We start from the raw sequence: 22,132 nt of genomic DNA, 5'->3' as shown, positions 1-22,132 counted from the left end.
GAAGAGACTGAAAGTTAATATCACCTCTCATACCATAGTAGCAGAAGAATTTGAGTTTACACATACATTTACAAGGAGATACAAGGCCCCACCCATAATAAGCTACAAAAGCAATATATAATACTATAAAAGTTAACAAAAACCATGTAACAGATAGACCAATACGGATAAACCACCTGGGATAGAGTACCTAAGCAACACATACAACAGATATTAATTGCTCTTATTAAGAAGCAGTTTGAAAATTTAGGATGTTGTGTCCGGGGAGTGCGGTTGAAGAACAATAGGAAGTCCATTCCTCGGCAACGGAAATGGATTGAATATGAACTTTCCGACATCATTAGGACCGGAGAACAAATTCCTCCATTTGTATCTTGTCACTAGATGGTGCACGAAAGTCAGTATAGTTAATTTAGCATATTCTTTGCCGGGACAGGTATGAGGGCCTCCACCAAAAGGCACATAAGTGTATGGAGCAGGTCCAGAGCCTTCGTACCTGGACGGATCAAACTTTTCTGGATTTGGGAAGTAATCATGATTCTTGTGTGTTGACGCTGCACTCCAACATATCTGTGAAATTTACAGTCAATTGAGAAGATTTATTTAATTCTCAATTTTTCATTTAACTCGATGCAAAATGGTAGCCATAGTGGCTAAAAATACGTGGACAATGGATTTTTTTTCTTCCTTTGGGTAGAGCAAAGAACTTCCATATATATTCATTATTCGAATGAGTAGATCTGTTGAGTGATCAAAAGGTAATAATACTCAAACTTTGCAAACGGGCAAGGGCCTACATACCGTCCTTCCCTTTGGAATGAAATATCCTGCATATGCAAAGTCAGTAGTGGCTTTTCTGAAAGAAGCTTGAGCTGGAGGTGCCAATCTCAATACTTCACAAACCACGTTCCACGAGTACCTCATCTTTTGAATGTCAGACAAATTCAACAACTCTCCTGGTCCTTTTTCCTTGGCGATATTGATATGCTCTGAAACACAACAGAGGGATTAACATAGAACTGAAGCATATGGCTTTTTGCACCAATTTTAATTAGTTATACTCTTAGGCTAGCTATTCATCATAGCTTGCTGCTTCAGCAACCTTGATACCTACCGATTCTGACTGCATCATAAACTTCCGGAAGCTCAGCAAGATACTTTGTGATATTTGTCATAACAACACTGGCGGAGTCATGTGCAGCTATAAGCATCCCAACCATTTTATCAGCCATTGTCAGCACATCATCATTGTTGGCGTCCGCATCCTCATCATTATTGTCGAGGATCATATATGACAGTACATCTTCTTCATTAATGTGCTGCAATTTATTGTTTTTCCTTTCATTGATAATTGACATGATTTCGTTTCGCATGGCTTGTGAAGCTTTAATTGCACGGTTGAGTCGTGTTCCAGGGAAATTTATTTGTAGACCAAAAAACCCGTTAATAATGGTAATGAAGTCTTTCAGAAACTCATTGATTTTAGCTGGATCATCTAAGCCGATAAACAGTTTACATGCTATGGTAAAGGTGTGTTTCTTCGCTAAGGGGTACACAGTCATCACCTCGTTCTCTTTCTTGGTATCCCAAAAGTCCTCAAAATGCTTCCTTGTCATTGAATCAATGATACCAACAACTTTCTTTGACTCAAGTGAAACAATCATTTTTCTAACTTTTTCACTCTTTTCTGGATCAGTATATGGAAATACCCTCTTCACGGTTGACAGCAATGAAAACTCTACGTATTTGGAGTGATTTGAAAACAAAAATTTGTTACTAGAAGCACCACAAAAGCAAGTAACTTTTTCACCAAGAAATGAAGTAGTAAAGATTTCGGATGAGTACTTGGCAATCCTATCAAAGAAGAATTTCTCTGGGGTACCAAGTCGGCTGTATTTAAGAAGTTCAAGTCCTTCTCCGATGATCGGCCAACCCATGCTTCCTAGTGGGACTTTACCATTTGTAGGATTTCGTGCTAGAGTATTGATGGTTTTAGAAGTGAGAAACTTGAAGGATATGAGGGGAAGTAGAAAAATAATTAAGATGGAAGAGATGAACAAGATGAAGAAATCCATTTTGTTAGCTAGCTAGATACTGGAGCTGTGTTTGATTATCCCGTGAAATTTAGTATGATTGAGTATCTGTAATTGAGAAGTTCTAAACCTCAGTATAAGATCTTTCAGTCATAGACTTGGTTAGCTGATACAAAGATAGCTCAAGGGCATGCCTATTTATAACCGAATTAAGCTTTAAACAAGCGACAAATCAAGAACAAGTTACTACCGTTAAAACTAGTAAAACTAATAGAAGTCTAACTTTCCGTAAATTCTATCTCTTCTCTTATAGTCTTAAAATGAAATAGATAGTTCGCTTCGTCTATTAGAGGAATCCGATGCTAAGACAACAACGCATAAGTATGTGATAGTCCAAAAGATGTGAACCAAAACCTGCTATTATTGAAAAATTTATCGTTCACACAAGTCTAGATGGAACCATTCGTGTTTGAAAGCTCTGAGTCAGTCCAGAAGGTTATTAGATGGCAGGACAGCATAACTGATCATCCGGTCATTGTGTGATCGGATATGTTAATTAACTTGCTATGGCATACACATATTATTTGGATAATTGGTCATGATACCATCTACATGCTAATACAAGGAAACACGAAATTACATATTTTTCAGGGACAACAGGGAAAATGAATTTTGACCAATTTTTTTTTCTTTTCTTTGTGGCTGCAAAATATAAGGGAAAGAACTTGTTGCAAAATTTAGTACCAGAAAAAGGAAATCCTGGAATAGTAATATGTGTTTACAAAAAGTTTTGCAACGGCTTGAAGCAATTACGAATAAAAATTGTCGTAACGGCAATCAATCCGCTGTGGCTGTTTTTCGCAGCGGCCGCATTACTGTTGCAAAATAACTGTAGTATGGTGTTACGCAGCGGGTTATTTCCGTTGCAACCCCATTTTGGTGTAGTGAACGGATACCACCTCTTTCTTTATTATAGAACCACAAACTGAGAATGTGAGGATTGCTAGAGTAACCAAACACAAGATACTCTGACTTATGTAAAGTTTTGTCTTCACCAGTATGAGATAATGTTTACCATATTATCTACCACAATGAGATGATCATTTCTGCACATCGTGACATAAGTTACAATGGACACCTTACACTTAACACCAATAATTTACTCAGACACCACCATGATGATCTGCTCCTCCTAATAACATATCTCTAAACATCTCCATACGAGCTGCTGTAAATCTGAATTTTAAAATCCATATACTGGTTTTATTAATTGTTGTTACTTTTCATCATTTACTAACACCACAATTTGGATTGTCAGATTGCTTACGTTGTGTATTGTTTTCCATAAAGAGTTCTCTACTTTGTGTTTTTGTTTTTCCATGGACATACGACCAGATTCTTTCTACAAGTCATGGAAACCAGACTTAACTAATTTAATTTTCAAATGTTGGCCGGCAACTTTTTCATTTGGTGGAGGTTGTGCGTGATGGAAGTAACTATAACTTCTTCTTTCGTGTTTTAACAACCGATTCATTTAACGTGTAATGTGCCGGCAGACTAATTGTCACATTAATTGCACCAACATGACACCAGTCATGGATAAATAAGCAACGCAACATAATATAATCCAACATAACATATCATGATAAGTACAACGCAACATGCAGAAAGCACAAACACAATACATATAAAACACGAAAAAATACCCTATATTTCTTGTACCCTTGATTTCTTGTGTCTGAGGCTTTATCCGAACATTGATAGATTTCCGGAGTGAATTCTTAAAAGCCCAACAGATTTTAGATTTGATGCGGGTGATAGGTTGGAAATTTCTTGGAAACTAGCACCTATTATGTCAAAGATATTGGTGGGATTCGATTTCAGTTTATTCTGACGCTTTTAGCGAAAAATATAGGGACCTGAAAATAAAAAATGACACCTTACTATTCCCTCCCATATATCAGATTGACTGCTGCACTGAATGGATTAGGAAAGGATATCGGTGTCAAATTTGACACAGTAGAAATTACCCCCTCCTATAGGTTGTGGCCGTCACGAATATTAGGTACACTTATAAGTTATACCCATCTCTTATTAGAACTTGTATACCTGTTTCAACCTTTACATAAGAAAACCTGCCCATAGAAAATATTGATAATATTTAACAACACATTTCCTATATTTCCATTTGAAAAAGCAAGGACATTGCGATCCACTATGAAAAAGAAGTTTCATCATTTCATTTATTACTATTCTTTCAACTATTCAAAATATTTAGCAAATCTATTCTTTTCTTGATTTCCATTTGAAGAATCAAGGACGATGGTTTCCACTATGAAAAAGAGTTTTCCCCACTAACATTATTGATTGAAGTTATCTGTACGTACAGTGCATGTATCCTTCAAGGGGTTCGATTAAATTGACGGTAACCACACAAACTAGCAAGTTGATATGAGAGTAACATTCAGCCACGCTAACTGGTGAACAATTGAGCGACAATGTAAAAAGTGGTTTCTTTTCGATAGTCATTTCATACATATGACTCTATTTCTCCGATGTACTCGAAGCTTTATGTATCAATCATCTATCTGGTCGAAGCTTTATGTATCAGTCATCTATCTGGTTGTATGGAATTAATGATTTGTATGCAAAGATAAAACGTGATTCTGTTAATATGCCCATTCCATATTCTGTTCGGTGAGAGGGGTAAATTTTGTTGTGCGGGTATTTATTTTTCTGGAATAACACAACACGACACAGTATGCACCATAGGTAAACACATGACACTGTATACACATATTTGATGTATATTTTACAAGGAGTCTTTACTCTAGCTAATTTTAAGATTCTTTTTTTTTTATTTTGTCTCATTTCTATAGTGATACAAATAATACCTAAATCTATTAAATAATAGATAGATCTTTTAACATATAAAACTGATGATGTAAATATGTCGTTTCTGAAGTTCATTCGGTGGTAAAATAAATAGTTATGTTGTTTTAAAAATATTTATCCATGACACCAATCATGGATAAATAAGCAACGCAACATAATATAATCCAACATAACATATCATGATAAGTACAACGCAACATGCAGAAAGCACAAACACAATACATATAAAGCACGAAAAAATATCCTATATTTCTTGTACCCTTGATTTCTTGTGTCCGAGGCTTTATCCGAACATTGATAGATTTCCGGAGTGAATTCTTAAAAACCCAACGGATTTTAGATTTGATGCGGGTGATAGGTTGGAAATTTCTTGGATACTAGCACCTATTATGTCAAAGATATTGGTGGGATTCGATTTCATTTTATTCTGACGTTTTTAGCGAAAAATATGGGGATCTGAAAATAAAAAATGACACCTTACTATTCCCTCCCATATGTCAGATTGACTGCTGCACTGAATGGATTAGGAAAGGATATCGGTGTCAAATTTGACACAGTAGAAATTACCCCCTCCTATAGGTTGTGGCCGTCACAAATATTAGGTACACTTATAAGTTATACCCATCTCTGATTAGAACTTGTATACCTGTTTCAACCTTTACATAAGAAAACCTGCCCATAGAAAATATTGATACTATTTAACAACACATTTCCTATATTTCCATTTGAAAAAGCAAGGACATTGCGATCCACTATGAAAAAGAAGTTTCATCATTTCATTTACGGAAAATGGGTTATTTGTCCAAATATTTTTAAATCACGGTTCAGATGGACGAGTAAAAAATAGTTTGGGTGAAATGGCAGGATGAAACCAGTTTCATCCTAACTTAAATTTAAAAAATAGCAAGGATGAAACTGGATACATCCTATGTAAATTAAAAATAAGAAAAAATATTTGAAAATGGGCACGATGAAACTGGTTGCATCCTGCCTATTTTTAAATTTTTGTCCATTTAAACAGTAGCAAAATCTAACTGTCCATTTCACCCAGGAATTGTTGATTTTGGTCTTTTTAACCAATTTTGTGTTTCATTTATTACCATTCTTTCAACTATTCAAAATATTTAGCAAATCTATTCTTTTCTTCATTTCCATTTGAAGAATCAAGAACGATGGCTTCCACTATGAAAAAGAGTTTTCCCCACTAACATTATTGATTGAAGTTATCTGTACGTACAGTGCATGTATCCTTCAAGGGGCTCGATTAAATTGACGGTAACCACACAAACTAGCAAGTTGATATGAGAGTAACATTCAGCCACGCTAACTGGTGAACAATTGAGCGACAATGTAAAAAGTGGTTTCTTTTCGATAGTCATTTCATACATATGACTCTATTCTCCGATGTACTCGAAGCTTTATGTATCAATCATCTATCTGGTCGAAGCTTTATGTATCAGTCATCTATCTGGTTGTATGGAATTAATGATTTGTATGCAAAGATAAAACGTGATTCTGTTAATATGCCCATTCCATATTATGTTCGGTGAGAGGGGTAAATTTTGTTGTGCCGGTATTTATTTTTCTGGAATAACACAAAACGACACAGTATGCACCATAGGTAAAACATGACACTGTATACACATATTTGATGTATATTTTACAAGGAGTCTTTACTCTAGCTAATTTTAAGATTTTTTTTTCTTATTTTGTCTCATTTCTATAGCGATACAAATAATACCTAAATCTATTAAATAATAGATAGATCTTTTAACATATAAAACTGATGATGTAAAATAGGTCATTTCTAAAGTTCATTCGGTGGTAAAATAAATAATTATGTTGTTTTAAAAATATTATTCAGACGTTGTATGCAAAAATCAGATTGGTATTGCTTTGTTTACCAAAATTATTTTAAAATTTCATCCTACCTCTGTTTCAAAAAGAAAGGTTGTTTTCATGTACAAATTACACGTGAAACCAGCTTTTTTTTCAAAAGAGAGGGAGTATAAATATTCGTTCTACAAATATATATATGTAATTTTATTTGCAGATAAATGTGGTCGCACAACACAACACAACACATATATTTTTGTGTTGTGCTTGTGCGCTGTAATGTGCTTTTCCTTTGATTAAAAGGCATAGCATGTCTTAATATATTCCAGGCACAATATAGCACGACACAAATGACACCCATCATGTTGGGAACATTTTTGGGTGTTGTGTCCGTTGCCTTGCAAGAGGTTTTACACCGCTAGCATTCCTGACATTCCCAACCTCCACATTGCCACAAACAACAGTACTTCATTCTTTATCGACGCCTCAAAAGGAATACTATAAACAGGTGCTAGCACAACATATGTTCCTAACACGTCCTATTTATACGGCTCCTGATCCAGTTATCAAAAACATAACACAGAAAGAAACAAAGAAGAAGAAAAAAACATGTTAGTACCTGCTAGTTTATTCATTGGTACCTTAATAATCATATGCATAACTCACTGGGTTTATAGATGGAGAAATCCCGGATGCAATGGAAAACTTCCTCCCGGTTCTATGGGCTTCCCAATTATTGGCGAAACTCATCGGTTCTTTACACGAACTACTTCATCCGATGTCCCTCCTTTCATGAAAGAAAGAATGGAAAGGTAAGAAAACGATATACTTAAGATAACAGGAGGAAGTTTTTCCTATGGATCTTTAAAAGGACACTTTTTGTTTATTAATTATTTTCCGTTTTGTCACACTATTATTTTATAACAAATAGATATTACCTGCTAGTAACATCGTAACCGGACCATTGTCAAGTTTGTTTGCGAAGATATATTTACACTTCCTTCAAACCTTGGTATGTAGTAACGGTTTGTGAAATTGTGACACAGTTTGATGCAGTATTACACCTTTAAACAAGTTTTCAAGTTTCCCTTAGTCCTTTTAACTGTTTTTAGGGATCATTCTACACGCTTTCCTGCCATATATCTGCAAATATGTAACATGCTGACCTTGCCAGATGTTATCTTGCTTTCAGATACGGTCCAGTTTTTAAAACGAGTTTGGTTGGGCAATCCTTCATCGTATCAACAGATCCTGAAGTCAATCACTTGATAATATCTCAACTAGAAGGCGAATCGTTCGTGTTTTGGTATCCTGATACTTTTACAAAGATATTTGGGCAACAAGGTGTACAGTCACTACATGGGTCCATTCATAAGTACATAAGAAACATGGTTTTGAGTCACTTTGGTCCTGAAAGTCTGAAACATAAGCTTCTTCCTCATATAGTACATAGGGTACAGAGAGATTTATCGGTGTGGGAAAATCAGGATAGCGTAGATTTGAAAGAAGCCGTTGTGAAGGTATAACTTATATCATCTGTCATAATTCTTTTTAAAGATATTATCATTTTCCTAGAGTGTGCGGTGACAATTCGCTGGTCTAATTTTACAGATGGTATTTGAACTAACTGCAAAAGAACTCATCTGCTACCAATATAATCCAACCAAGCCCTCAGAGAATCTTAGAGAATGTTTTATTGCATTCATGGAAGGATTGATTTCTTTTCCGCTCGATATTCCTGGGACCGCATACCACAAATGCTTACAGGTAAATGGTAAACTTGTATTTCTTAGGGCCTAACATGGCCGTCTTTGATATCCACACAAGTGCTGATGAATATTCCGTCTTGCGTTTTGTCAGGGTCGTAAGCAAGCAATGAAGATTTTGAAAAATATGTTACAAGAGAGACGAATTACACCTAAAAGTTGTCCAGAAGATTTCTTTGATTATCTCTTGGATGAACTGAAAAATGAAGACACAGTGCTAAGTGAAGCAATTTGTTTAGACTTAATGTTTTTTGTTCTCTATGGCAGCTTTGAGACGACTTCTATATCAATAACTTTTGCCGTTAAATTGCTTACAGAAAACCCTGCAGTTCTGGAGGAATTAACGGTGCGTGACACTATTGTGATTTTTTGTACTTGTGTTTTTCTTGTGCTTTCTCAGCAATCATGGAATGAATTTTGCTGTTTCGAGACACTAAACTTTTCAGTGCAGAAAAAACCACATGTTTCTAACTTGGTTCATGGTCAATTGTCAGGAAGAACATGAAGCACTTATCCGTAACAGAAAAAACGGTGATGCACCACTCACATGGAAAGAATACAAATCAATGAAATTCACAAATCAGGTAGCTAATTAAGCAGTCAAAATGTTGACGCGCATTAGTTGTTGTACCTCCCCATGTTTTTAGTATATCCTTACTAGTTCTCAAGAATCTCAAAAATATTGCAGGTTCTCAATGAAGTTGTGAGATTGGCAAATATTGTTCCTGGAGTTTTTAGAAAAGCATTGAAAGATATACCTATACAGGGTGAGTTGGCAACTAATTAAGTTCTCTTTGGCTAATAATTTGGATTTTTACATGATTCACATGGTTACTGGCAGGTTACACCATACCAGCAGGGTGGGCTGTCATGTTATGCCTTCCATCAGTGCATCTGAATCCTGTAAAGTACAAAGATCCCCTTGAATTCAATCCACATAGATGGGATGTGAGTTGATAGATATACTCAACTTACTCTGGTAATCTTTGATCTTTCTGTGTGCGTTTGATTCTCCCTCAGATTTAACAGCCATAATAAGTTTTTAACAGGGAGTGGAGTTAAATGGAGGAACAAAAGATTTCTTGGCTTTTGGTGCTGGTCAGAGATTTTGTGTTGGAACAGATTTTGCCAAACTTCAGATGGCTGTTTTTCTTCATTACTTGGTGACAAAGTACAGGTACAAAAACTTTATCCTCTATTACAATGGTGAACGTCTGTGCGTTGTCCATGAGACAAACTAGAGGAACTCTCTGATATTAATTCGGTTTGATTTTCAGGTGGAAAACAATCAAAGGAGGAGATATTGCCCGGATTCCTGGTTTAACATTTCCAAATGGTTTTCACATTAAAATCTCAGAAAAGAATACCTGAAAGGAAGCTCGCTAATTGGTTGATGCAGTTCAGAGATTATGCCCACAAAGCACTGTGTTTATTTTGCAATTGTAATTTCTATTTTGACTATAATAAGATCTGATGCAGTGCAGCGATTCTGCCTAGAGGTAATAACGGTTTTCTGCTATAATAGTTATGGGTGTGCCTATTATTCCTGTCTATTCTGTTACATGTGAATAAGTGTGCTATTGGCACATTCTGAGAGAATGAGTGAATGTGTGTTTAAATTGTGTGTGGTTGTTATCTGTTTGGTTAATGCAAGATTCCGGTTCTTATAACTTTTCTATTTCTATTACCATGCTATCTGTTTGCTAAGTTAGCATTAGGTGATTCTTCAGCGGAGTCTTCATCGCCTGACTTTCTCAAATTTATACTTTCTACACATTATTCCATTTTACATACTATAACTTAGCGGAAAATTTTAACATTTTGCGTATTCCTTGTATAGTTTGAATTTTTTGTTCTTCAATATTTATTCTTTTATGGTTCAGCATAAGGGTGCAACACGGTCGGTTCGGTCCGGTTTTGGACAAAACAATTACTAGACCGTATGAATTCGGTTTTAAACATTGAGAACCGTTCAAACAGGATATCTAACACAGTTCGGTTTTTGGCCGTCAGACATATGTTACCGGTTTTGGATGGTCAGTTTCGGTAAAACCGGCGATATTAAGGATTTTGTTTTTGTGCCTTTTTTACATTTACATTTCATGTTCTTTCTAATGTATTCTCACTTCAATTTACCATTACCAACAAGATCGGGCTTCAGTAACATCCAGGGTTTGTTCCCCAAATCCGAAAATCATATTTATATACGGTTTAAACACATCAAATTCACTTAAGCAGATCGCGCGCTTACAAATTTAAGTACTCTTCCAAGTTCCAACCATACAACAAAAAACTAATTTTTTTTTCTGTTTATATGATGGGTTTTGTAACTTTTATTATCTTGTGCATCCATGCACAAAATAACACCCAATCATTGCATTGGGAAGGTACAAAAACAAATATAAAAATAGGAGAGATGTGTTTTCTTGCATTGGAAAATGCAAAACTTCACTCTCAATCAATGCCCATTTTGTAAATCAATGTTAATTTACATTCTCTAATGCAAGTTTATACCATCTCTCCTATTTTTATATTTGTTTTTGTACATTTCCAATGCAATGATTGGGTGTTATCTTGTGCATTCACAAAACACTTATATTCCAGCCGTCCTAGTTTACTTGCCAAAATAGGATTTTGCAAAAACTTGAAACAAAATTCAAATTACTTCCACATACACCATCAATCTTTCAAATCAATTGTTTAATATACAAGTTTTTGTATCATAGTTTTTATTTCTTCCTTGGTAATTGGATATTTTTAGTGGGAAATATAGTAACTTTTTGATACACTTTTTTTTTAAAAAACTCAATTTTGGCAAATAAACTAGGACGGAGGGAGTATAATTTATGCAAGTTAAAAAAAAGTACACAACAACTACAAAAAAAAACAAAAAAAAAAGTAGTTTTTCATTAAGAATGTAGTTGCGGAAAATCCCACAACTACAACCTTTGTAATGATGATAACACAAAACTTAAGTCATATTGATCAACTCAGACATTAATGATATTCTTCACCACTTTGACACTGGTATGATCTTCTCAAACACTTTATATCATATATAATGTTCTCACAGTAAATTCAAGCTGAGATTATTAAATGATGTGGTTTTAGGTAGTGGTAAAAAAGGTTGTTTTTCACTCGGACTTTGTTGAGATTGATTTTAGATTCAATAAACAAAAATAGTAAAAATAAAGAAAATATATATTCAAAAGTTGACAAGAAGAAGAGATGATCGAGACTCAGGATTCCACCAAACTTCTATTTCATGCAGTTCAAGTACCAATTCTAGATAATAATAGCTCATAATATAAAGTTTCATTGACTCTAATTCATTGCCTAAAGTAGATTTCAAAAGTAATGGTTGTAAATCTAAAGAATGGGATATCAAAACAATTAAGCAAACATAACCCATAAATAGAAATGAAAACTATTCAATGATAATCATAATTCAATTAAATAACTGTGCAATTAGTCATAAAAAGAATTAATATAGTTACCGCATTCGTGAAATTTGGCTTCCTCCATTGTCCCGATGATGAGATTTAACTCATTATCCTCAAAACACTCTCATTAAAAAGTCTACAGTAAATTATAGAGCACTTTAAGATTTTCGACATACCTGAGGTGCAGTAGATTTGGTGCGAAAATGTTAATCTTAAATTTTGGAAAATGTTAATCTTAAATTTTCCAAAGCAGGAGCTGAAATTAATAATTCAGATATTTCCCAGTCGCAGTCTGTCAACTCCAATTCTTCGAGAACGGGGAGGTTAGAATAGAATTGCTGAGTCAGATCTTCAGAATGCATATACAGTGTGGCATTTCTAAGCCGACAAATCTTGAGATTTGGAAAGTTTATTGCATCAGGAAGATAAACTGGATCCCATGTACCCAACTCCAATATAGTCAGTGATGCATATGTTCCCCTTGAAGGAAAAAAACCTTCAGGCGAACTTTCTGCATAGAAAACAAACTCTTCAAGACTTTGCCTCGTAAACAAATCAGATACCCATTCTTCGACCTGAAACCTTTGCACATCAAGATTGTCAAGATCAAATTTCTTTATATCCCGTGTTTCATGGTGAAGAGAAAGCTTTTTGTCAACAAAATTCATAAGCCTCTGAAACTGCAATGAATATAAATTTTCAGCTCTTTCATGCTCCTCATTTGTGTCGAGTAATCTACCAATTGATGGAAATTCCACTTTACGAAGATCAATAACAGGCACTGAGGTCCAAATGTACCTCCATCTTTTAGATAAAACACTTGTAGAAACGACCCATTTGGTCGGAAGAAAACTGAGAATGAGATGAATCAGGGGTTCAGGTAATTCACTAGTTCTATCTTTTCTTCGTGATCCTCCAGAGTCCTGGTTTATCAGCATCACGTTCTCGAAAACCTATTCAAAAATGCATGTTGCAGATGGTAATTAAAATCCTATCTTAAGTTACTTTAAATAGAAGAAATTAAATGCTTCAAAGAATCAAACTAAAAAAAATTTGCATGTCATTTCCTCGAATAGTTAAAGCTCATAAACAACTGTGTGCTTAAAAGGGAAAAAAGTAGAGAAAGAAGAGTGCACTCGAAAGTGCTACAAAGATGGTATAACAGCCAAAGTCCAACGTGATAAGAAAAATAAAACTAAGGCAATAGACATCAAGAAACCAAAAACAACCAACTAAATCACTGTCTCTAGGCTCTTAGAACTTTTTCTTTGCAGGGGTTCTCTTGCCGCGACCTAACAACTCATTACTAATCTCCCCATTCCATGATAGTCTTGGTCGTTCCTTATCAGTTCTTGAGAACCTGTAAGTGTCGATGATTCCTTCATAGATCACTAGTGGAAAAGAGGTTTTTTAGGACATAATGTAACGACACCAAAACCTAATGTCTCAAAACCACAATACAAAAACACGTCGTTGTATAAAGTCAAGTTGTCGTTGTAGTTGGACTTTGGTTGACTTCTACAATGACACACATAATGTTGTTGCTGACTAAAATCAAGTTGTCCTAGTGGTTATAATTTTGTTGACTTATGCAACGACACAGGCGCTAGTATAGTTTCACTGCTACATAGAATTTTGGCACGAAGATTCCCGCCACTTTGTGTGGTTAGATACATCTCGTTTGTTGGAACGGCTGAGATGAAACCAGCCTCCCTCATTATTTTCGAGTAATATATATTTCGGTCTCTCCTTTATCTCTTTATTCAATCGTCGTCTCTCTCACCGAAAACCCTCAGTATCTCATCCAAACCCTTCACTCCAGCTCCCACCCAAACCCCAAATTAGAGAAAAAATCACACCATTGAACCATTTTCTTTGAAACCAGCCATTATCAAAACCATAATCAATCTTGATTTTGTCCAAGGTAAAGTTAGGGGTTTGCAAAATGAAAATGAAATCTCCTTTTCTGTTTTCTTTTCTTGTTCCTATTGTTTAATTGTTGGTTTTAATTATCGTTTATGTTTATTTGTTGACAGGGCTTTAGTTGATTTCTGCAAGATCTTGAGGTAAAATCACTTTACTCTGAAAATCATATATTTTTTAGTTTCTAATTGTTTTGTGTGATTGGGTATGAAGATCATGTTAAGTAACTCTAAGGCTTGTTATTGTTTTGTATTGTATGATCAGTATCATGTTTAGGGTTTTTATTATTTAATTTATATCATGATTTGTATGATTAACATCTCGATATATTTTCCGATATTCTTAGTGAAGTAAAATCTGAAATTGTCCAAAATTACATGGCTTTATACGTTCTGGTTTATGATTTGTCATGTTTAGGGTGATTTTTTATGCAATTTTTAACATGATTTGTATAATTAATATCTAAATTTGTTTTCAGATGATCTTAATGATGAAAAATCTGAACTTTTTACTGAAATGGCATGATTTCTTTCTGATTTCAGATGACTATGGTGAGACTTAGTAGCGGAAGTCGCAGCTGATCTCAGCTTACAACTAGTAGGTCAACTGCAAGTGACTGGCATACTCCCTTGCTCAGTGCTTCTGCAAGTCCAGGTTCTAGGTGTGAACATTTGTCTTCATATGATGGTGAGCACTCTCCAAATGATGGTCACAATAATGAACCAATGGGAAGTGTACATACTGAGGATCAGTGGCATGAGGCATTCCAACAGTCTGTCAGCGAAATTCAAAGTTCTCAAGAAAGCAGGAATGGTAATAACATAGTCGTGTCTTTTGTAGTGATATGGTAATAACATGGGAATGATAATAACGTCAAGTTATAATTACTAATTAAGTATATTGGTTTTATACAGTTGATCACCTACTTCCATTTGAATTCAATGCACTTGGACAACCCATTGGAGAGTCAAAGGCGTATTCCACCAAAGAAGGAGTGATTGCTAAGAGTATTGTGTCACCATCTTACGAAACTTGGAGGAAAGTTCCTCCGGAACTCAAGGAAGAAGTGTGGAGAGAAATCAAGAATGTGTACAACGTGCCTGAATTTGTCAAGGACAAAGATATAAAAATGGCAAACAAAGCTTGGAGGAATGGGAAGACTCCTCTAAGGAAAGTGTGTGATGCAGTTGGTGCTACTGTTGCTGAAAAAAATCCAAGAGGCCAAGAAATCAGAAGAAGGAAGATTGGGAGACTTTTGTAAACATGGTTAGTAAAGATAAGGATAAAGCAGCCAGGGTGAGAGGGAGGACTGCAAGGAAAGCAGTTAAAGCTCTACATAGTACTGAAAGAGATGGTATTGCGCGGCGTCGCCATATAATGAAACAAAAAAGTCCAACTGGGACTGTTAGCAGATCTGTAGTCTTTGTTGCTACACATGTGTACCAAGAATTTCCAAAAGAAGATCTTGAACAATTTTTCCCTGATGATTATGAAGTAAGATGCTGGATATTTGTGGTAAGTTTGGATGTTTTGCATACTGATTTTAGGTTCACAACTATGCTTTTTTTTAGTTTGATTTCAACTTGCTTATAATTTCTTTTGTACTTTGCAGGGAGAGGTAAAAGAGCTTCTACAAACTGAGCACTATAGTAAAGAGACCCATGTGGACAGGGATGCAGTCGCGAAGGTGGGTGCATATGAATTTCAGATTGCTATTTGTTCTTATGAAAATAAAGTCTTTTAGTTAATAACTCATTTTGTTTACTTGTTTGTAGGTATTTGGGCATGATCGTGGGGGCTTCGTTAGAGGTACGGGAGGTGGTGTCTCAAAGACTGAATTGCTTGCTTTTGCAATTCCTAGGGAGCAGCTGCGCTAAGAACAACTGAAGAATAGAGTTGTTGAAGATCGTCTCCGAGTTCTTGAGGAGTATGTTGAGGCAGCTGGGGGGTGGCACCAGCAATGTTAATACTGGTCAGGTAAGATTTTGTTCTTACTAACTCATTTTAAACAATGTAGTTATTGAATCGGTAACCATTTAATTTTCACTATTTTTCTTATGGAGACTTGTTATTATTTTTTGACCTAAGGGGATGTTATTATTGTGTCAGGATGTGGACGTTGGTACTGGTTCTGAGCATAGAGCTCACAAGGTAGTTTTGAGGAATTTAAGGAAGAGATCTGTTGCATTTGGCTGTGTTGATTCGAGTGCACAACCAACAAATGGAGATTGTTTGGTCCTCATTGATCAAATTTTGGTACCTACTGAGGATCTGTATGATGGTGTTGGAACTCTTGGTGACATTTACCTAGCCGATGTGATTCTGTGGCCTCGGTCACCTGTGATGATCTAGTTTTTTAGTTCTCCTGAACTTGGAAGTTTAGTTTTTTTGTGGAGGTTTTCAGAACCTTATGGGACTTTTTTTTGGGTAGAATGAATTTGGGAACAAAATGGAAGTGATATATGTAAGTATTTTGGGATATATGATCTTGGGTTATAGATGTAACTATTTTGGGAGAAATTGTTTTGGGTACAGTTGAAGTGCATTGTAGTTTTGAGTCTCATCTCTTTTTATATAAAGAAGAAGACACTCAAAACAAGTTAAGAAATGTTGTACAGAACTTGTGAGTTCTCTGACGAATATCTATCTATATATGTATGTAGCTTCAGTGGGTTTAGGAGCCCTGCTCTTATCTAATTATATGTAGCTTTAGCATGTTTATGAGCCCTGCTCTTATCTAATGAAATATATTGGTATCATCAATCTTGTTCAGTTTTAAACTTAGTTTTCATTTCATTAACTTTCAATAGTGTTTAATTATATTCAATTGTTTCAATATTGTTCAATTTTATCAACTTCTTTTTCTGTTTTCCATTCTCAAGTCTTTTTACAAAGCCATGCCAATGTTTTTATGTTTTCTACTTCAATTACGTAGTTTGAATCAAAAGGAGTCATAGTTGATTTTCACAGTTTCTACTTCAATTGGGTTGAATCACAATTTCCAGTCTTTCTAAGAAGTTGGATTGTCTTTTTAATTGCCTATATACCACCAAAAATTTATAGTCTTTTTCAGAAGTAAAAGAAAACTTCAACTTCATATCATCGTTTCTTATAGAGATCCGATTCAGCCTTTCTAAGAAGTTACAGAAAACTTCAACTTCATATAATCGATTCTCATATAGATCTGATTCATCCCATTCAGCTCTAGCTGACTCAGGTGAAAATCTGACTCGGTATATGTTTATACTTGTTAGCTAGCCATCGAGGAAAAAAACCCCATATTATCGTCTTTCTCTCTCTCACACACACACTCTCGGAAAGGAAATTCTCTACAGATCTAATACTTCTCTCACTCTCAAGCAAATTTATTACTTGTCTCAAAAAATTAACCATGGGAAAAATTCATGATGGTTGTATTTACTAGTTAGGGTTCAAAAACTTTCAGAGGATTTGAAAACGGCTAGCTCACCTCTGATTTCAGGTTTTATCAGAGCTTCAACTCACCAACTTATTAGGGTATGTAATTTATTCCGAGTTTCAATTTATTAGGGTAATACACAAAATTTTCTATTTTTTTTACGGGTTTTGTTTAATTAGGTCAAATTAAGTATCTAGCAATCTAAATGTATATATCGGCAACAATTTGACTAAAATTCTCGAATTGGGGGTTCTGCCATTTATATATCACCAGTAATTTGACTAAAAAGCAGGAAGTGATGTATGAATTCTGACAAATGAAAATTATGCGACCTCTTGGAAGGTTGGTGTTCTTATAGGCAAAGCTCGAGAGACCATTCAGTTATTGCAGGATTCAGGAGCTAAAATTCAAATCACAAGAGATGCTGAAGCTGATAGATATGCAACAACCAGACCTATTGAATTAGATTCAGATAAAAGTCCCAATGAGAAGGTTTGGTCCTTGTTGATTTTTTTTAGTAAATTAGAATGCGAGCAGTTTTGACCATAATCCGTGGGTATCTTTACTGTGTCTAATATACAAGCACAATTTATATGCAGTTGGTCTGATCGTTGGCAAGGGAGGTGAAACAATTAAATCCTACAGACAAGACCTGGATCAAATATCTAGGTAGTTGATACCGTTAAGCTTTGTTTGCAGTGTACCTTGTGATGCAATGAAAGGACTTCGATCAACCAGCATGACTTAATCATTTCACTGAAAGCTAATTAGTCTAGTTACCTGAACAATACTTATTATGTGGGTCTACTGTCTCAATATCCTTATTACTTATGATAGTATGAGATACCTACCCTGCTCATTCGTAACATTAATGGAGCATTTTCTTGGATATGTATGTTACTCCAATAGTAGGTGTGCTGATGATAGTTTTATGCAATTTCTGTTTGCTTCTCGGAGCCGTTCATCCATGCTTCTCAAGCTAGCCAAGTTTTTTACTGCAACGATTTGAAAATGAAGCATTGGTATCTGGTTTTGGAATCTCCTATAAGATCAGACCCCATATGAATGCTTTTGAAGATCCATATGTCTTCACTGCAACCTCTAGTGATGCTCCATTGATTTCAGAAACGGTTGGAGATGATGATTATTGGAGTGGAACTGCTCAGGTAATAATACGTTGTTTCAGGACTTGTTTATTTTTTAATCTTCTTTATTTGAAAAGAGATTTGAACATTCATTCTCTTCTTGATGCTTTCAGGGAGATGATGAGTATTCAGATGTAGATGATCAGGTAATAATGCTCGTTTCAATAAAATGTTTGTCCCTTTAAATGAAAGCTTCTTTTCTTCTTACCATACATGCGTTAATTGCTGAACAGTAATGCAAACATACATAAACTTTGCAATTAAGATACTCTTTGGGGTTAGATAATTACACTAGTGTTGTCTTCTTCTTCTTTTTTACAGTTCAATAATTTTGTTTTTGTTTCCTCCCTTTGTTCAGTATACTCATCGTTGTTTCTTTTTTGAGTCATATATGCAATATCTATGCACAACTACATTTTCTTAAGATGTTGGTGTTGAAACAAAAAATTGCATCAAAATATTTCTAGTATGCTAAAATGTTCATGTTGATCATAATTTCTGTGCTCGGGAATGTAGTTATTAGCAAAGAAGAAATTGATGTTGCAGACATCTTTAGTATTGACCCAGTTGATCTTACTATATCTATGTGTAGTTTCCTGATTTGTAAACAAATTTTAGGTTTGGGGCTATAATTTTGATACTCAGGGATATACTGGGGACTGGTAGTGAGTTGTGTCAGTGTTGAGGAAGTGTGACTTGGTAAAGTCATCCACTCATTGTTGTCCCATATGGCATGTCAGGTCGATTCTGGTTTGTTGGATTATAATTTTGCATCTGTTATATATGTTTGTGTCGTAGAATTAAGAGTCTTGTACTGGATTCTGGGTGCTCTAGTTATGTTGTGATGCGAGTTAGTGAAGACCTCATTATCCATGTCAATTATATGCCTCCTAACTTGATGAAGCTGATGGGTGAGATTCTGCTCGTAAACCAGCTGAGACTTGATCATTCTCTAGCAGAACTTTGAGGAGATGATGATTTTGAAATAGCCCACTATGTACAGGGCTTGCTTTCTCTCGCTATCTAATAAAAGTTGTTATCTTCCTTCCACTGTAGAGAACTATAGGTACATTAGGAGTTTGATCTTAAACCAATAGTTAGAAAATATTAGGTTTGTGTGATAACTTTTCCTTAACTTTATAGATTACGGTCATTTGAAAAATTGTATCAGATCTCAATGTCGTGAACATGAAATAAAGCTAGTTACTCATTCTTGGAATCTTTAGAGAAGAATTTTTGTGTTCGAGCCAGTATGCACTAGAATAGTTCATCACAACAGTAGTTTATATGTTGCACATGTTTATGGATATTCGTTCCCTTCTTGATACTGTCAGGAACTAGCACTAGCTGAATGTGCAGACGATGAATATTCGGATGGGGATGCTTAGGTAATAACGCTCGTTCAATCCTTGTTTATTTGTTGTTTTTTGTCGTCTTTATGCATATGGAGATTCATTCACTTCTTGATGCTGTCAGGAACTAGCTGAATGTGGGTTGTAGATATTCAATCACAATGTTTTTTCGAGGTATGTGTCTTTGCATACTCATCGTGCCTATGGTTTTTCACTGCCTATATATGGTTTAATTGTTCATCTCCATATTGATGTTAGGAATGAGGTCATTATGGAAATGTTGTTGCCGCTGTTGTATTGATGATGGGTATATTAGACCACCTCCGTGTAAGTTATGCTTGAAGTCATGTGAACCTAGCATATAAGGTCTGACTCACTCTTCTTTTGAATGTAGTTTGATACCTTCATGGATGCCGTCACTCTGTTCCCGTTGGTCTCATGAGGATAACTGATGTCATGGTTGATGGTAAGATCGTTGTTCCTGCTGGATGTAAAAATGGTTGAAAGAGTTGTGCGTCTACAGTCTGCTCTCACGCAAGCTAGTGCCAAGATCCTAATGACTGAAATTGTTGTTGAAATTCTCAGGACTTGTATCACTTAAGAAACCTTAATAATTAGAAGTTTTTTTTAATGATTTTGGACTAAATTTATGAGTACAGTTCAATGTAATTGAGCTGTCATTTGGTATTAGACAAATCAGGTTCTATATAGAATTTGAATTTGAATTTGAGAATTTGAATTTCACTTGAATTTGGGACCTTGAGTAATTGTCATATGAATTTGAATTGTCATTTTCATTTGAATTTGAATTGTCATTTAAATATCATTTGAATTTGAATTTAAATTGTCATTTAAATTTCAGTTTAATTTGAGTTTCATTTTAGTACAATTTGAATTTGAATCAGATTTATTTCAGCCCAGTCAGAATAACTGGAGTCAGCTAGCCAGATCTGACTAATTTTTTTATATTAAAAGAAAAAAAATCTACGACGATATCTAGATGTCGTGCGTAGCGGCACTGAGAAAGCATCGTAATTCAGGGGCATTCTGAAAGTGTTGTTCCAGAAAAAAAACACTGAATCTACGGCACTTTCAGCAGCACTCGGAAAGTGTCGTTTAAATCGTTAAAACGACACTACCTGGCTATCTTAAATCGGCTGTTTTCCGCTAGTGGATGTTTTCCTTTCCTCCATGAGGAACACCTAGTAAGGTACTGCATCGCAGAAGTTTATCCATGTGTTGCTCTTTAATCTAAGATTTTCTGCGCGAGACCTCCTCAATGGGTTTAAACTTCTCCACACGTCTCTTCATTATCGGTTTCATATTCTGACTCCTCATTTGACTCAACACAATCATCCACATTTATGGCTTCTTCATTATGTTGATCATTGTTGTTCCTTTGAGACACAAAAGTCTCTACAGAAGAAAGGTCTTCATTAACCTCAATAAGAGATTCAAAAGAATTCTTATTTTTGAGCTCATCTACTTTCTTTCCATTCTCTTTGATACTTCCCTTGTTCTTTCTCCTAACGTATTTCTATTCCACATCAGGGGACTCTGCCTTTTCCTCAACAGAGATATGCGCAGTGTTATCTACCATCTCTTCATTTTATTGTACACGGGATTCCCCTTTTTCTTTTAGGCTTCCACCGTCATTATGCTCTTCATTCCTAGGAGTCTCCAAATTTCCATCCTTGTCGATATCAATCTCAGATACATTGTTTATATTCATATATTCGTTGACCACCTCTAAATCTAGTCTTTGAGACTCTTCCAGCGTACCCAAAGTCTCCTTGCTGGTTTTGATCAATTTTGGTACCCATATCTTCTTGGTAACTTTACTAGCAGAGACCTTGGGACATTTAGCACTAGAGTGACTAAATGTTGCGCAAGCCTGGCATCTTGGAGGTTTCCAAGTGTATTCAACCGAGATATCTAGTTCTTTGCCATCATACAAAATAGGGATGAAGGATGAAAAATTTCTAGTTACTTCTATTTCAACACACACTCTTGCATAACTCATTCTTGTTCTTTCTAATGTGTGTTTATCAGAACATAGAGGAGTGTCCAATACCACTAGCAATCATGCTTAAGCCTTTGGCATTCCATAGATGAATTGGAACTTTCTCAAATTCATCCACACCGGAACAGACTTTAATTCTTGAATGTTATGCTCAATGAATAATTGCTAAGGTCGGATCAGAAATAACTTCTTTAAAATTGTGACAGACCCCATCTCTATGGCAGCAACCCTGTCCTCATCCAAATCAAATTCAAAGATGTACATTGATTCTTCGTGAAGAGACATTCAAAAGCCTCCC

General features: G+C 35.4%; 3 protein-coding genes and 1 long non-coding RNA gene across 6 annotated transcripts; 2 read left to right on the top strand and 2 right to left on the bottom strand.

Moving 5' to 3' along the window:
• Nucleotides 1-7: 7 nt before the first annotated feature.
• On the bottom strand, nucleotides 8-2,212 carry LOC113347565 (beta-amyrin 28-monooxygenase-like). Its single transcript, XM_026591244.1, has 3 exons — nucleotides 1,115-2,212; nucleotides 802-989; nucleotides 8-570 (listed from the first exon to the last, which is right to left on the bottom strand). Exons 1-3 carry the CDS (start codon nucleotides 2,073-2,075, stop codon nucleotides 247-249), a joined length of 1,473 nt encoding a protein of 490 aa, XP_026447029.1. The 5' UTR covers nucleotides 2,076-2,212; the 3' UTR covers nucleotides 8-246.
• A 4,866-nt stretch (nucleotides 2,213-7,078) lies between these two features.
• LOC113347564 (cytochrome P450 87A3-like) lies at nucleotides 7,079-10,210 on the top strand. The gene is made up of 9 exons (XM_026591242.1): nucleotides 7,079-7,576; nucleotides 7,957-8,284; nucleotides 8,376-8,531; nucleotides 8,625-8,876; nucleotides 9,025-9,114; nucleotides 9,219-9,297; nucleotides 9,372-9,478; nucleotides 9,580-9,707; nucleotides 9,808-10,210. Exons 1-9 carry the CDS (start codon nucleotides 7,374-7,376, stop codon nucleotides 9,899-9,901), a joined length of 1,437 nt encoding a protein of 478 aa, XP_026447027.1. The 5' UTR covers nucleotides 7,079-7,373; the 3' UTR covers nucleotides 9,902-10,210.
• A 1,975-nt stretch (nucleotides 10,211-12,185) lies between these two features.
• On the bottom strand, nucleotides 12,186-12,911 carry LOC113350944 (F-box/LRR-repeat protein At4g14103-like). Its single transcript, XM_026595041.1, has one exon. The coding sequence runs from the start codon at nucleotides 12,909-12,911 to the stop codon at nucleotides 12,186-12,188; it is 726 nt and encodes a 241-aa protein (XP_026450826.1).
• A 4,278-nt stretch (nucleotides 12,912-17,189) lies between these two features.
• Nucleotides 17,190-20,586, top strand: LOC113347563. Of its 3 annotated transcripts, none has more exons than XR_003359092.1 (8): nucleotides 17,190-17,412; nucleotides 17,657-17,806; nucleotides 17,914-18,480; nucleotides 18,573-18,605; nucleotides 19,794-19,847; nucleotides 19,936-19,985; nucleotides 20,070-20,118; nucleotides 20,206-20,586. It is a non-coding gene; the product is annotated as an uncharacterized LOC113347563 (long non-coding RNA). The 3 variants fall into 3 exon arrangements; XR_003359093.1 differs by lacking the exon at nucleotides 20,070-20,118 and having other exon boundaries at nucleotides 17,914-18,112; nucleotides 18,224-18,480; nucleotides 20,206-20,571; XR_003359091.1 differs by lacking the exon at nucleotides 20,070-20,118 and having other exon boundaries at nucleotides 20,206-20,571.
• The last annotated feature ends 1,546 nt before the right edge of the window (nucleotides 20,587-22,132 follow it).

Source organism: Papaver somniferum, chromosome 2 (genome assembly GCF_003573695.1).
Source record: "Papaver somniferum cultivar HN1 chromosome 2, ASM357369v1, whole genome shotgun sequence".
Taxonomy (NCBI): Eukaryota; Viridiplantae; Streptophyta; class Magnoliopsida; order Ranunculales; family Papaveraceae; genus Papaver; species Papaver somniferum.
This window is presented reverse-complemented; position numbering and strand designations above follow the sequence as displayed.

What these genes read in the sequence shown, in the direction of transcription:
- LOC113350944 (XM_026595041.1), bottom strand. Translation starts at nt 12,911, where the DNA reads ATGCTGATAAACCAGGACTCTGGAGGATCACGAAGAAAAGATAGAACT.
- LOC113347564 (XM_026591242.1), top strand. Translation starts at nt 7,374, where the DNA reads ATGTTAGTACCTGCTAGTTTATTCATTGGTACCTTAATAATCATATGC. An exon ending in TCAATCCACATAGATGGGAT is followed by an intron (nt 9,479 to 9,579) that starts GTGAGTTGATAG and finishes AGTTTTTAACAG; the next exon opens with GGAGTGGAGTTAAATGGAGG. An exon ending in TACTTGGTGACAAAGTACAG is followed by an intron (nt 9,708 to 9,807) that starts GTACAAAAACTT and finishes TTTGATTTTCAG; the next exon opens with GTGGAAAACAATCAAAGGAG.
- LOC113347565 (XM_026591244.1), bottom strand. Translation starts at nt 2,075, where the DNA reads ATGGATTTCTTCATCTTGTTCATCTCTTCCATCTTAATTATTTTTCTA. An exon ending in TTATGATGCAGTCAGAATCG is followed by an intron (nt 990 to 1,114) that starts GTAGGTATCAAG and finishes GTTGTGTTTCAG; the next exon opens with AGCATATCAATATCGCCAAG. An exon ending in TCATTCCAAAGGGAAGGACG is followed by an intron (nt 571 to 801) that starts GTATGTAGGCCC and finishes TAAATTTCACAG; the next exon opens with ATATGTTGGAGTGCAGCGTC.